The sequence below is a fragment of the Suncus etruscus genome, chromosome 1 (assembly GCF_024139225.1).
Source record: "Suncus etruscus isolate mSunEtr1 chromosome 1, mSunEtr1.pri.cur, whole genome shotgun sequence".
NCBI lineage: Eukaryota > Metazoa > Chordata > Mammalia > Eulipotyphla > Soricidae > Suncus > Suncus etruscus.
The window spans coordinates 138,553,457-138,568,389 of record NC_064848.1 but is presented as its reverse complement, the minus strand read 5'-3'; the positions used below and the strand labels follow the sequence as shown (position 1 = coordinate 138,568,389).

The window sequence follows — 14,933 nt, the reverse complement described above, 5'->3', positions numbered from 1 at the left end:
AAAAACCAACACTCCCAGAAAAGAGAGAGATACAAAAGAGTGTCCTGTGTGCATTTGAGGCTTCCATGTTGTGGCCAGGTTGTAGCTCATTAAAGAAACTCCCATTGTCAATTTAGACACACTATCCTGCTAACCTTGACATACAGAACAGTCCTGAACAAGGAAAAAAGACCTCTCTGAGAAGTCCTGTTTCCAGGGATCACATCTTCTTTCTCAGTAGATCATTCCTGGCATGCAGGGGTGTGCCTGAGAGGTAGGAGACTTTCTTTCCCAAAGTGACTGTTCTCCTAGTTGCATGATAACATGGCCTTTTTTCCCCTCATCTCTACTGCCTTCCCATCACCTCACCTTGGGCTAGATAGAGAACAGCCCGGGCCATCTTGAGTCGTTTCTCTCTGCTGATCACTTCTAGCCGGTTAAGAAGCCCCATCACATAGGCCTTTTGAGCATCCTCCTCCAACTCCAGCCACTCCCTGTCTTGCACTGGGAAGAGAAGACCAGAGACATCCAGGGTTAGCTGCTGCCACCAGTTCCTAGAAAGTCTTCGAAGAGCACAACCTCTCACATATCATCTCCCGACAACTTCTCTTCAACAGTGATCCAAATTTAGCTGAGAAACTTAAAAGGTGGCAAGAACAAAGAACTTCAAGTTCTGACTTGAACTCAAATCACACATTATCTTCCTCCACATCTCTTCTGTCCTCCATGTGCAGCCTATAGTCATTATTCTTGCCTTTTTCCTATAGACTCCTCTGGGTCTCCACATAACTGATTCCTATTTCTCCTTAACAGGTCCAAAACTACCTCTTTCCAACTCTTACAGAAAATACAAATGCCTCTGTCCTGCAGATGCTCCAGCCAGAGCCTCTAACCCCTAACATGTCTTGTTACTTCTCTTATGATACTGTCCTCTTGGCCTTAACCATGGTTCTGCTGTACACCCTTCTTCCCTTTGCTACCACAGTGTTAGCTCTTTGAAGTTACTGCATAGCTCCTTCAACCCTCCCTTCCACATCTAAGGCAGTCCCTAAACATCTGTTTAGTTGAAAACTGAATTATCACTGACCAAGGAAGAGAAAGAAGGTCCTAGAAGCTCAAAAGATGGGTACAATAAATTACTACTAGATGATACTGAGGAGGAGGCAGGAGTTAACAATTAAGTCAAGGGCTAGGCATGTCAAGGGATGAAACAGGCTGCCGGGCCTCAGCCCAGCACTTTCTCACAATCTCTCTGTTCCCTTACTATTTATATCAGAGAAAGAGACTCAGATGCTTCTGCTTCTCTTGCTTACATGCCACAGCCTCTCCACTTGAGGTATAGAAAACTGTATTCCATACACAAGCTTAAGTAGAGGCATTCTGTGGGTATGACGATTATGACGAAGGATTACACCTTGCTTTATGATAACCTTTTCTAGATCAGACTGAAAAATTATGAAGGAATAAGGTAGATTTATATAAATGAAAATCAGGAGTCACCTTGAGTCTTAAAATCTTCTTCAAAGCACCTTCTGTTAGTGGTAAATTCCAGGTTCTCTGTGTAACTATACAACTCTGTGGTAGGAAAAACAGAACAGTCACAAACATTCAGCACACTCTGAGAGAAGGGACCTGGTATGAGAGGGTAGCATGAAAGAGCTAAGGTTTCCAACACATTCCCGTGTCCAATTCGACCCACAGCCAGCTTCCTCCCTTTTAAGAGCAGTTAAAAATAGCCACTTGTGTCCCCTGGGTGATTAAACTATCAAACCTGTCCTCCTCTTGCCAGCTGGCTGTGACAGCAAAAAAAAGGCAGCCATCGACATCTGATGAGGGACAGAAGGAGGGCTGAAGTGGAGAGAACTTGATGTCATTACGCCTGTTTCCTAAGGTTGCAACCCATTCTGCTTGTCAACCCACCCTGAGACTATCTTGTCTCTAGGGAAGAGGGAGGACAATATGACTCTTAAAGTTTGAATGCAAGATCCTAGTGTTATTTATTTACAGAGCCAGGGCAATAACTGGAGAGTGATACTAGATTGCTGTTCGGGGTTGGAGCCAGTTCATTCATTCTTTGCTGAGTTTCCTTGAAGGGTATAGAAATTTAGATTCCTGCCTACAGCCACCCAGGCAACTCAGCAGCAAACTACATAGGCTGCAGCTATGGCTGCCAAAGGACTGCCTTGCCCAGAAAAAAAATCTAACTTCATGACAGTAATCTCTTAATATAAATTCAGAGTTTATAAAAACAAAAAAGTAACCTTCCCGACACATACACTCTGCAATATTATATCAATATCTTTATCTTAAAAAGGATGCACTGAGGGGCCGGGAAGGTGACGCTAGAGGTAAGGTGTATGCCTTGCAAGCGCTAGCGTAGGACGGACCGCGGTTCAATCCCCTGGTGTCCCATATTGTCCCCCCAAGCCAGGAGTGATTTCTGAGCGCCTAGCCAGGAGTAACCCCTGAGCATCAAACAGGTGTGGCCCCCCCCCCCAAAAAAAAGGATGCACTGGGCCGGAGTGATAGCATAGTGGTAAGGAATTTGCCTTGCATGCAGATGACCCGGGAAAAACCAGGATTCCCATATGGTCCTCCGAGCCTGCTGGAAGCAATTTCTGAGCACAGAGCCAGGAGTAACCCCTGAACACCCCCAGGTGTGCTCCCCCGCAAAAAAGGTTGCACTTAAGAAAGTCAATGAGCTATAGATTAAATTTTCTAAAAATATTTGTTCCTCAACTGAGACCTTGGTAGAAATTTTTCTAGGTGAACACTAATTCACAAAGCAACAGAATTTCCCTTATTCAGTCAGCTGTGTCTGAGAGTTCAGAAACTACTAGTTTGGAAGCCGAAGCTTTTGAGATCTGAGTTTCAGAATCCTGGAGTACTAAAGCAAATATCATCCCTGAATATTAAATTCTTCAGTCATAGGGTTGGAAAGATAGTGCAGCTGGAAGGGTTTTTACCTTACATGCGCTAACCAGGGTTGGCTCCCCAGCACCCCATATGATTCCGAGAGTCCTGCCATGAGTGATCCCTGAGTGCAGAGCCGGAAGTAAACCTTAAACAGTCACACGTGTGACCCCCACGAATCAAATAAAATACATAGGTCCCGGAGAGATAGCCCAGCGGCGCTTGCCTTGCAAGCAGCCGATCCAGGACCAAAGGTGGTTGGTTCGAGTCCCGGTGTCCCATACGGTCCCCCGTGCCTGCCAGGAGCTATTTCTGAGCACACAGCCAGGAGTAACCCCTGAGCACCGCCGGGTATGGCCCCAAAACCAAAAACAAACAAACAAACAAAATACATAAATTAAAAAAATAAAAATTTCAATCAAGGATTGGAAAGCAATCCCACTAGAAAAAAACACCTGGTGAGGCTGGAGAAATAGCATGAAGGTAAGGCCTTGCATGCAGAAGGTCAGTGATTTGAATCCCAGCATCCCATATGGTTTCCTGAGCCTCCCAGGATCGATTTCTGAGCATGGAGCTAGGAGTAACCCCTGAGTGCTGCCGGGTGTGACCCCCCGAAAAAAGAAAAAAACACTTGGTTGAAAATATTTATTTATTTTTAATTTTTGGGCCACTCTGTGGCACTTGAGTTACTCCTGGCTCTGCGCTCAGAAATTGCTTCTGGGACCATATGAGATTGAACCTGGGTCGATCCCGGGTTGTCTGCATGCAAGGCAAATGCTGTATCGATGTGCTATGGTTCCCACCCCTCCACATTCCTTTTTTTTTTCTTCCCACAATAAAGAGCATGTTTGTTGGCTGCACTCAGGAGCACAAGATAGAAAACAGAGTCCACCACCCCACTCCACCCCTAGGGCCTGTAGTACAGGGCTCAGCCTTCGAACATGGCACAGCTGGCATACAGCAGCTTCTTGGAAAGTCAGCGCCCTCCGCGACGGCGCACAGGGTACATGCAGGTGGTGGTTCCGCAGCCTCCTCACAGCCCGTTCACACTGACAGCACCAGGCCTCCCTCCCTCCAACATGGCACCCAGGGAGCCAGGGTCCGAAATCTGCTCAGGGCGCCTGGTCAGCTGCCCGTCGGGTCCGATCAGCATCTGCCCCTACGAGATACGAGGATTTTTGGGGGGGCCAGGCTTTGAGGACTCGGGCAGGTCCACGATGGCACAGGCGTCCTTGCAGGGCCCCTCGAAATAGGAGTTGCTGGGGCCGGTGAGGTGGCGCTAGAGGTAAGGTGTCTGCCGTGCAAGCGCTAGCCAAGGAAGGACCGAAGTTCGATCCCCCGGTGTCCCATATGGTCCCCCCCCAGCCAGGGGCAATTTCTGAGCGCTTAGCCCTGAGCATCAAACAAGTGTAGCCCCCCAAAAAACAAAACAAAAAAAAAAAAAAAAAGAAAAAGAAAAAGAAAGAGGAGTTGCTGGGTCTTCTCTAAGATGGCCCCGGCCCCAGGTGAATCTTGAGCTGCAGGGGGCTGTGTCTGCCCCCACATTACTTTTAACCGTTAGAGACAGTGAAGCAAATTAATACAGGTCAATTTTGTGGGGGTTTGTTTGGGTATTTTTCGGGCTACCCCCAGAAGTTCTCAAGGTTTACTCCTGGCTCTGCAGTCAGGGGTCACCCTGGCAGAGAGCTAAGGGGACCACTGGGGTGTCAGGGATTGAATCCAGGTAAGCCAGCGTGCAAGATAAATAAATGTTCCGCCTGTGGCACTATCACTCTGACCCCCAATTCAGCTATTTTAATGGTTATAGAGTCGCTTACTACATTGACATACTACAATTTATTTCTCTAAACGATTTTTAGTTTTTCACATTGGATATAATAAACATCTTTGCACATGTTTTCTTTTCTTCTTATTATTATTAAAACTTTTAACTTCGTGTACATATTTTCTTATAACTAAGTGGTTCTGTAGTGTGTACATCACTAGAATTATGGACTTTTAATATAGATGCAACTTTGACTTTGCTAATTAAAACCAAACTGTTTCAACTTTCTTCTCTGCTACCCCATGCCTGGCAGTGTATGATAATAATTTCTCTGTGGCCTCTCCAATCTCAAGTTTTTGAATTTTGAAGTCAAATGAATGAGCAATAGTAGAGTTTAATCTTCTTTCACCCATTTAATAATGTACTGGATCATCTTTTCAAATACTTATAAAAATACATGGTTTTCTGTTCTTTTTTTTTTTTTTTGTTTTGATTTTTTGTTTTTGGGCCACACCCGGTGACGCTCAGGGGTTACTCCTGGCTATGCGCTCAGAAGTCGCTCCTGGCTTGGGGGACCATATGGGATGCCGGGGGATCGAACCGCGGTCCTTCCAAGGCTAGCGCAGGTAAGGCAGGCACCTTACCTCCAGCACCACCGCCCAGCCCCGGTTTTCTGTTCTATAAATTATTTTTCCTAATTCTTTGACCACTTCTCTTTTGCTCTCCTCTCTCTCCCTCCCCCTATCTGCTTTTGGTTATAATCCTTTGAGAGAAATTAAACATAGCTCTCTATTTCTGTCATTCAATAGAAAATTTATTCCCTGTGCTTATTCACGAGATATGCTTTACAAGATGCATGCGTCCTTTGTCTAGAAAAGCATGTCTCAAAGTGCTCTCCCATGTGACAGAATATTTCACTTTCACATTATCTCCATCTAAGGCTCATTTATTAATAACTGGCATTCATAGAACGTGTATCAGGGTAGCCCTTAATGTGAGGAGATCTCGTTATTCCTCTAAAAATCCAGACTGAGAGAAGTTACTCAGCACTGGATGAAGGAGACCCTTTCACTAGCACTCGGTCAGTTTGGGCAGAGTTCCAATCTGATGGGAGCAGGTGACATGTCCAATCTTTTATTTTATTTTTTGGTTTTTGGGCCACACTTGGTGGTGCTCAGGGGTTACTTCTGGCTATCTGCTCAGAAATAGCTCTTGGCAGGCACGGGAGACCATATGGGACACCGGGATTCGAACCAACCACTTTAGGTCCTAAATTGGCTGCTTGCAAGGCAAACGCCGCTGTGCTATCTCTCCAGCCTCAATCTTTTTATTTTATTTTTTTTAACTTTATTTATTAATTGATTGGTTGTTGGGCCACACCCAGTGGCACTCAGGAGTTACTCACTCTACACTCAGAAATCGGTCCTGGCAGACTGGGGGCCCATATGGATGCTAGGAATCAAACTGGATCCCTCCTGGGTCAGCCGCGTGCAAGGCAAATGTCCCACTGCTGTGCTGTCTCTCTGGCCCAACCAATCTTATTTATTTATTTTTTGGAGTTTATTTTATTTTATTTTTGGTTTTTGGGTCACACCCGGCAGCACTCAGGGGTTACTTCCCTGGCAGACTCAGGGGACCATATGGGATGCCGGGATTCAAACCAATGACCTTCTGCATGAAAGGCAAATGCCTAACCTCCATGCTATCTCTCTGGCCCCTTATTTTTTTGATTTTTGGGTGACACCCAGTGATGCTCAGGGGTTACTCCTTGCTAAGCGCTCAGAAATCGCTCCTGGCTTGGGGGACCATATGGGATGCTGGGGAACAAACTGGTCTGTCCTAGGCTAGCACAGGCAAGGCAGATGCCTTATCATTTGTGTCACCGCTCCGGCCCCTCAATCTTTTATTTTTATTTATTTATTTATTTATTTATTTATTTATTTATTTATTTATTTATTTATTTATTATTTGGTTTTTGGGTTCCTCCTGGCTCTGCGCTCAGAAATTGCTCCTGGCAGGCTCAGGGGACCATATGGATACCCCGATTTGAACCACTGTTCTGGGTGTGCTGTGTGCAAAGCAAACGCCTTACTGCTGTCCTATCACTCCGGTCCCTACATGTCCAATCTTTTTTTTTTTTTTGGTTTTTGGGTCACACCCAGCAGTGCTCAGAGGTTACTCCTGGCTCTATGCTCAAAAATCACTCCCGGCAGGCTTGAGGGACCATATGGGATGCCAGGATTCGAACCCACGCCCTTCTGCATGCAAGGCAAACGCCTTACCACTGTGCTATCTCTCCGGCCCCTACATGTCCAATCTTTAGAGCTGTCCTGCTTTCCTCAGACATTGCTGACATTTTTCAATAAGGCCAGGTATATAGGTGAGGAAAAGATATGGAGACTGATAGAATGGAATGAAGGAGAGGTGGCAAAAAGAATAGGGCCTGTGAAGATGTGGATAGATAGGAGACCAAAGAGATAAGAGAAGGAGAAGGTGGAGAGAAAACAGACTTGAATGTGTACCCAGTTACTTAAAAGGGTGAGCAGAAAGAGTGACAGAATGAATGAATAAATAACATAGCCAAGGGAGAATTGGAAATGGGAAAGCCAAGAGGTATTTAGCCCTGTGGGTAGGGAGAGGAGGGAATGTGGAGGACAGGCTTTACTCAGTGTCTCTCATGGAGAACAGACAGCTCCCAGAGAGCCTTGCAGTCCCGAGTTCACCTCCTGGCCAGGTTTCCATTCTCTGCAGCCTCCTCATACCTGATAATTCTGCTGCATGCCCATCTGCATCTCCATATTCAAACTCCAGAGTAGGGCAGTCCACAGAACCCTGTAAGGAAGAAATCTGTATGGTAACTTAGGCAATTGGGGTTGAAAAAAGACTGCTCCATCATTTTATCACCATCTCTTGGAGGATAAGCTTAGAATGGGGAAGTGGCTCAGAACTGAACTCTTGGGGCCAGAGCGATAGTACAGTGATAGGGTGTTTGCCCTTCACGCTGCCAATGCTGGACCAGACCTGGGTTCAATCCCGGCATCCCATATGGTCCCCCAGCCTGCCAGGAGTGACTTCTGAGCACAGAGTAACTCCTGAGTACTGTTGGGTGTGGCCCCAAAACAAAAACAAACACAAAAAAGAATTGACCTTTTGCTCAAGAGGTAACCATTTTTTTTTTTTTTTTGGTATTTTTCGGGCCACACCCGTTTGATGCTCAGGGGTTACTCCTGGTTAAGCGCTCAGAAATTGCCCCTGGCTTGGGGGGACCATATGGGACGCGGGGGGGGGGGGGAATAGAACCACGGTCGCGATCTTTCCTTGGCTAGCGCTTGCAAGGCAGACACCTTACTTTTAGTGCCACCTCGCCGGCCCCAAGAGGTAACCATTTTATTGTTGCTGTTTTGGCTCATAGCCGGTGGTGCTCAGGGATTATTCCTGGCTCTGCACTCAGGAATTATATGACAGTGCTTGGGAAAACATATGGGATGATGAGGATCGAACTGGGTTGGCAGCATGCAAGGCAAACACCCTACTTGCTGTAGTATCGTAGTATCGCTCAGGCCCCAAGAGGTAACTGTCTTAAAGTCAAAATTTGAGGCTCTGTATTCAAAAGGATTGAATGAACATTCCTATGATCAGAAACTCTAGGTGAAGTGCCAGAATTGTGGACAAACGTTGAAACTATACTCTATTTCCATATCTAATCTATATCATCAACACAGAGCAGTGGAGGATCTCTATAAAAATAAAAGTCAAAAACAAAACAAGAATTGGATTCTAGGGTTGGAGAAATAGTATTGCAGGTAGGGCGCTTGCTTTGTATGTGGCCAATATGAATTCAACCTCCAGCATACCATATGATTGCCTGAGCCACCAGGAGTGATTCCTGAGTGTAGAGCCAGGAATAATCCCTGAGCACACTGGGTGTGGTCCAATCCTCTCCCCTCATTCTGTGACCTCCTCCCCTCCCCCCCAAATTGGATTCTACTTCAACTCTGCTATTAACCAATGGCAAGATTTTGGACAAATTTCATTGTGTAGTTCATAGTCCTGGCCTTTATTTTTTTGGAGGGGGGAGGTGTTTTGGGCCACAGCCTGTGATACTCTGGGGTTACTCCTGGCTCAGTACTCAGAAATTGCTCCTGGCAGACTTAAGGGACCATATGGGATGTTGGGGATCAAACCAGGGTCTATCCTGGGTCGGCTGCGTGCAAGGCAAGTGCCCTACCACTGTGTTATAGCTCCAACTTGGTCTTTATTTCTAATGTTCTATAACTTTAGAGTTGTCAAATAAAGCAGCATTCCCCCTCTGTTATAGTGAAGGCTATAACTTCCTAAAATTCGGGAGTTGTTTTATATGCTGGTATACAGCATGCTGAAACTTATTCCAGCTTCAGCTTCAGAGGCGAGTGATCTGACCCCCTCTTACTTTTAAGAAGTAACTTACTGGGGCTGGCGAGGTGGCGCTAGAGGTAAGGTGTCTGCCTTGCAAGCGCTAACCAAGGAAAGATCGACTGCGGTTCAATCCTCCGGCGTCCCATATGGTCCCCCCAAGCCAGGGGCAATTTCTGAGCGCTTAGCCAGGTGTAACCCCTGAGCATCAAATGGGTGTGGCCCTCCCAAAACAAAACAAAACAAAACAAAAAAAAGAAGTAACTTACTTTTAAGACTTTTAGGAAGTTTTTTTATGGGTTGAAGAGTCGTCTTATATGCCAGAAAATATGGTAGATTTCCTATGAAGTTACCCACAATTATTTACAGAGATATCCTACTAGAAAAAAATTAATATAGATGTTTGGCTCTGGGTTCAAACAGAAAGCCTCAGACATGAAAAGCATATAACCTATGACTGGGCTACATTCCTGGGTCCCTAGAAAAGGTTTTTGTTTGTTTTTCTGTCACCTACCCAGTGATGCTCAGGAGTAATGAGCATGGCTCATTCATGCTAGCTCTGCACAAGAATTATCCCTGGAAGTGCTTGGGGGATGCCAGGGATTGAACCCAGGTCAGCCTTGTGTAAGAGACTTGTGTAAAAGCTCTAACCACTGTATTATCTCTTTAGCCTCTAGAAAAATGTTTTCACTATAATCTCACCTCCCAACCCTTTTATCATTTTTAAAGTATTTTATATTAGTATATATTTATACATATGAACTTTAAGACATTTAAATCTAAGCTGTCACATGTTATGTAATCTTGAGCAAGTTATTTAACCTTTTAGAAAAATATTTGGAAGACTGGGAGACATGTCAAAGGGCTGAAGCCCATGTTTGCAAGGAGGATCTCTAGCACAGAATGGTCCCCAGAACACTGCAGGGAATGGTACTACAAATAATGTGCCAGAGGAAGGCCTCTGGAATACCTCCTAGTGTGCCAAAGTCAAAACATTATTTTAGCCCTATGTCCTAGGTTCCTGGCACAGACCTCCTAAAATCTTTGGAATTTTAAGTGACAGGAGTGTCTGTTATTCATAAAAAGTGCCTGTCAACCACACTTGAAATTATGCTAATGAGATGACTCAAGTGAGCCCTTAGAGACTCAATATGAGTTCCTTAGAGCTTTCAGAGGCCCATCTCCAGGGGAGTGAAGGGGGAGACTGAATCTAGTCATCTAGTCAGTAATTTAATCAACCACATGACCTATAAAATGTGAAGGGCCAGGGAGATGGTTCAAAGACCTGGAGTGCATGTTCTGTATTCAGAGCCCTGGTTCAATGCATGGCATCACATGGTCCCCTGAACATCACCAAATGTGGTCCCAAAGCAAACAAAACCCTTTGTAGGCACCCCTCAGTACTAGGAGAGTGATCTTGAAAAGTATTTGGAAGTTCTGCTCCATACACCCACACCTCAGATTATGCCTCTCTTTAATGGACTAAATTGTGTCCTTTATAATAATGTTCTAACAGTGTTTCTGCAAGCCATTTTAGTAAATTATCAAACACCATCACCCCTATATATGTGGTTGGTCAGGTAAGGACTAGTTGAAACTGGAATATTAATAAATGGGGCTAAGTTTGGGGTACTGAGCACCTAATTTGTGGGATCTGAGCTAACTATGAAGTGAAATGTCTAGGAATTGTTGAAAAATAATAGATCTGTCAGTAAAATTGAGATAATTCATAGGGTCACTATAAAGACTACATGAAATAATATAGAAAAGGCATTTAGCGTATTTCTCAGTACTTGGTAGGATTATGTAGGTCATTACTCAAAATTTTACTCGACTTAAAATTTGCTATAATAAAAGTGATGACTATCACTTTAAACAGCTAAACAGCTAAGTGATTTACTTTACCAATTTGCTATAATTGAGCATTTAAGTTGGTTTTAATTTTCTTTATATGCAAGAAGCTGTAATACATTAAAACATTTTGCAAATTAAAATATTTCCTGCAGATATATTCTTATAAGGAAAAAAATACATGAAACCTAACGACTTTTTCCATTTGATCAATTCTTTCAACAAAGAAAATTATATCCTATACTATACACATACAATATACAAATACAACTGGACAAAAGTTTAACATCATAGCATTTATTATTGGGGCCAGAGCAAAGCACAGCAGTAGGGTGTTTGCCTTGCAAGTAACTGATCCAGGATGAACGGTGTTTCGATTCCCGGCACCCCATATGATCCCCTGAGCCTGCCAGGAACAGCGATTTCTGAGCACAGAGCCAGAAATAACCCCTGAGCACCACCAGGTGTGAACCAAAGAAAGAAACAAAACAAAACAAAACAAAATAAACCCCAAACCCAAAACAAATAACAAAACAAACAAACACAAATATTTATTGGGGCTGGAGCGATAGCACACCTGCAGGGCATTTTTGCCCTGCACGTGGCCAACATAGGATGGACACTGGTTCAAATCCTGGCATCCCATATGATCCCCCAAGCCTGACAGGGGATATTTCTTTTTTTTTTTTTTTAAATATGGAACGCTTCACGAATTTGCGTGTCATCCTTGCGCAGGGGCCATGCTAATCTTCTCTGTATCGTTCCAATTTTAGTATATGTGCTGCCGAAGCGAGCACTGACAGGGGATATTTCTATTTTTTTTCCCGAAGGGGAGATTTCTGAGCGCAGAGCCTGGAGTAACCTCTGAATGTCGCCAGGTGTGGTCCAAAAAAACAAAAACAAACAAACAAAAAACATTTATTATTGCCTATTAACTACTTTTTCTTAGTAATCCTTCTTGTTCGTTTTTGGCCAAACTCAGGGGTTACTCCTGTCTCCACTTTCAGAAATCAGGGTAGGCTTAGGGAGCCATATGAAATGCTGGGATGGAACCCAGGTCAGCTGCATGCAAGGCAAATGTCCTACCTATCTGCTGTGTTATTGCTCTGGCCCCAAGTACTGTTTTAAATTCTGTTTTAATATTAAAACTATTACCTTAAAATTTAAATATATTAACAACTACATATATATATATATATATATTTTTTTTTTTTTTTTTGGTTTTTGGGCCACACCCGGTAACGCTCAGGGGTTACTCCTGGCTATGTGCTCAGAAGTTGCTCCTGACTTGGGGGACCATATGGGACGCCGGGGGATCGAACCGCGGTCCATCCAAGGCTAGCGCAGGCAAAGCAGGCACCTTACCTTTAGCGCCACCGCCCAGCCCCACATATATATATTTTATAAAAACCTCATTTCTTCTTTTGCCAAACCAGTTCAAGTTTTATCAAGGAGTTTGGGAACCAATACTCGAGGAATTAGGCTGAGAGAGGTCTGAGAAGAATTCTTTAGCAAAGAATCTTTTTTGTTTGTTTTTGGGTCAAACCTGGCAGTGCTCAGGGGTTCCTCCTGGCTCTACACTCAGAAATCGCTCTTGGCAGGCTCAGGGAACCATATGGGATGTTGGGATTAGAACCTACTGTTCTGCATGCAAGGCAAATGCCCTACTTCTATGCTATCTCTCCGGCACAGCAAAGAATCTTTTTGTTTGTTTGTTTGTTTGTTTTGGGTCACACCTGGCAACCTGGCTCTATGCTCAGAAATCGCTCCTGGCAGGCACAGGGGACCATATGGGATGCTGGGATTCGAACCAATGACCTTCTACATGTAAGGCAAATGCCTTACCTCCATGCTATCTCTCTGGCCCCGCAAAGATCTTTTTTATTAGCAAATAATTATTCTCTAGGTTCCCTTTTAGGTTGTGGAGTTCACACACTAAGATTTTGGATGAGGGTAGGCCAGCCTGGCCTCTATAAACAGTGATGGATGAGGAGGCATGTCAACAGGCATTATCTAAAAGTCTGGGAGACGGAATGGACCCATAGTTCCCTAAGCCTGCCAGGAGCAATTTCTGAGCACAGAGACAGGAGCCCTGAGTGCTGCCGGGTGTGGCCCAAAAACAAACAAACAAACAAAAGTCTGGGAAAGAAATAAAATCATAAAAAAAAAAGAAATAAAATCATCTCGTTAGATGAAGGACTGTCCTCTCCAGACAAGGAAAAGGAGGGAAGAAATGAAAAGCAAGCAAATAGTCCTCGACTCTAGCACCTGGGTGTGTGGAGACGGGAGTTAGATGAAGGCAACTTTCCTGCTGCAGAGGAAAGTGAGGAAAGCTAATATTCCAGCCAGCCTTTTGGCAGGCAATAATAAGCCTGAGGAGAATCACTGCAGTCCTTCATTTCCCAGCAGGAAAAGTGCAGCTGCAGATCAAGAGGTTAACTGCAGCACGGGTGGCAAGTTTTGAGTCTCTCAGTACTGAGCTCATTGGCAAATGTGAAATAATAGCACCAGAGCCTTTACCTGCAGAAAGATTTAACAGGTAGAGAAAAGATCTCCTATATGAAGAGATAAGAAAACACAGGATTCTGAAGTATTGTATTCACTCATTCTGTTTGTCTCTCCACCTCCTCTGGAATACGTAAGCTCTACAGCAAGGGTACAGATCTTGTCCTGTTCATGATTGGATCACTAACTCTAAGAGCGTGGCCCTCAGAGAGAATTCAATAGTTCAATTACTCAATGGACTCACTACCAATCTTCAAAAACTGGGCAAGAGCAATGTCTCTGGGAGAAACTTGAGGTACTGGGGTGCCCTACAAGGCCAGATTTGTACTGAGGGATAAGGGAGGGAGGATTCGGTATACAGAAAGTTCATCTGAGCAAAGTAAGGCTGATCTCTGTGCCACTCATAGAGTTTTAGAAGCCAGTCCTTCACCTCTTGAACTTCTCTTCGAAAAAAACAGAAGTAGGGTGTGTGTATGTGTGGTGGTGGTGTGGGTCTGAGAGATAGCACAGCTGGTAGGGCACTCGCCTTCCATGAGGTTGACACAGGTTCAATCCCTAACACTTCATGTGGTACTCCAGCCTGCCAGGAGTGATTCCTGAGTTTAGACCCAGAGGCAATCCTGGAGCGCTGCCTTGGGTGTGGCCCCAAAACAAACGAAAAATCCAACGATGTAGAAGTGGGGAGATGATTCAAAGTGTTGGAGGACTTGCTGTGTGCATGCAGGCCACCTTGGGTTCAATCCCTGTACCATATGATTCACCAGCACTACTTGGAAAGACACCAGAACACTGAGCCAGGAGTAGTCACCAAGCATTGACAGGTATGGTCCAAAATTAAACATTAAAAAAAAAAAGGGAGATGTATGGGACCAGAGCGGTGGCGCCGATTGGTAAAGCGTCTGCCTTGCCGGCGCTAGCCTAGGGCAGACCATGGTTCGATCCCCCAACGTCCCATATGGTCCCCCAAGCCAGGAGAGATTTCTGAGCACATAGCCAGGAGTAACTCCTGAGCGTCACTGGGTGTGGGCCTCCCCAAAAAATAAAACAAAAAAAGGGGGGAATTTAAGGGGCCAGAGAGATAGTGAAGAGGGTAGTAGTGGTTGACCCAGATTCAATCCCCATCATCCAACATATGGTCCCTCAAGCACTGCCAGGAGTAATTTTTGAGTGTAAGGCCAGGAGTAAGACCTGGGCATCACTAGGTATGCCCCCCAAAAACAAACAAACAAACAAACAAAAAGCGAGGGGGTGAATGCAAGCCAGGACTGTAGCTCAGAGGTAGAGTACGTGCTTTACTTTATACAAAGTCTGGGGTTCAGTTACACAAATGATGCATCCCTATTCACCCTTATCAAAATGAAAGCAGACATGAAATCCCTTTGGAAATGGTGCAGTGTTATTCAAATAGCAAACTGCGCTCCGCTCCAGCGCTGTCTTTTCCTCCCAGCTCTGCCACTGGATGATGAAGGTGATGCTAGAATAGAATTGTTGCCTGCCCCCAAATCTTTTTACATTGCAATGATCTCAT

The 14,933-nt window shown here is 44.7% G+C and overlaps 1 protein-coding gene and 1 non-coding gene across 2 annotated transcripts in view; both read right to left on the bottom strand.

The window, feature by feature from the left end:
- The window catches only part of STRIP2 (striatin interacting protein 2), a 63,309-nt gene that overhangs the window by 47,273 nt on the left and 1,103 nt on the right, over positions 1–14,933 (bottom strand). Inside the window, exons 2-4 of the mRNA XM_049774322.1 lie at positions 7,420–7,489; positions 1,480–1,554; positions 349–483 (exon numbers count right to left, since the gene is read on the bottom strand). Of these exons, the coding sequence (XP_049630279.1) occupies positions 349–483; positions 1,480–1,554; positions 7,420–7,489 (280 nt within the window). The remainder of the gene's footprint in view (positions 1–348; positions 484–1,479; positions 1,555–7,419; positions 7,490–14,933) is intronic.
- LOC125996230 (U6 spliceosomal RNA) lies at positions 11,591–11,697 on the bottom strand. Its single transcript, XR_007491235.1, has one exon. It is a non-coding gene; the product is annotated as a U6 spliceosomal RNA (small nuclear RNA).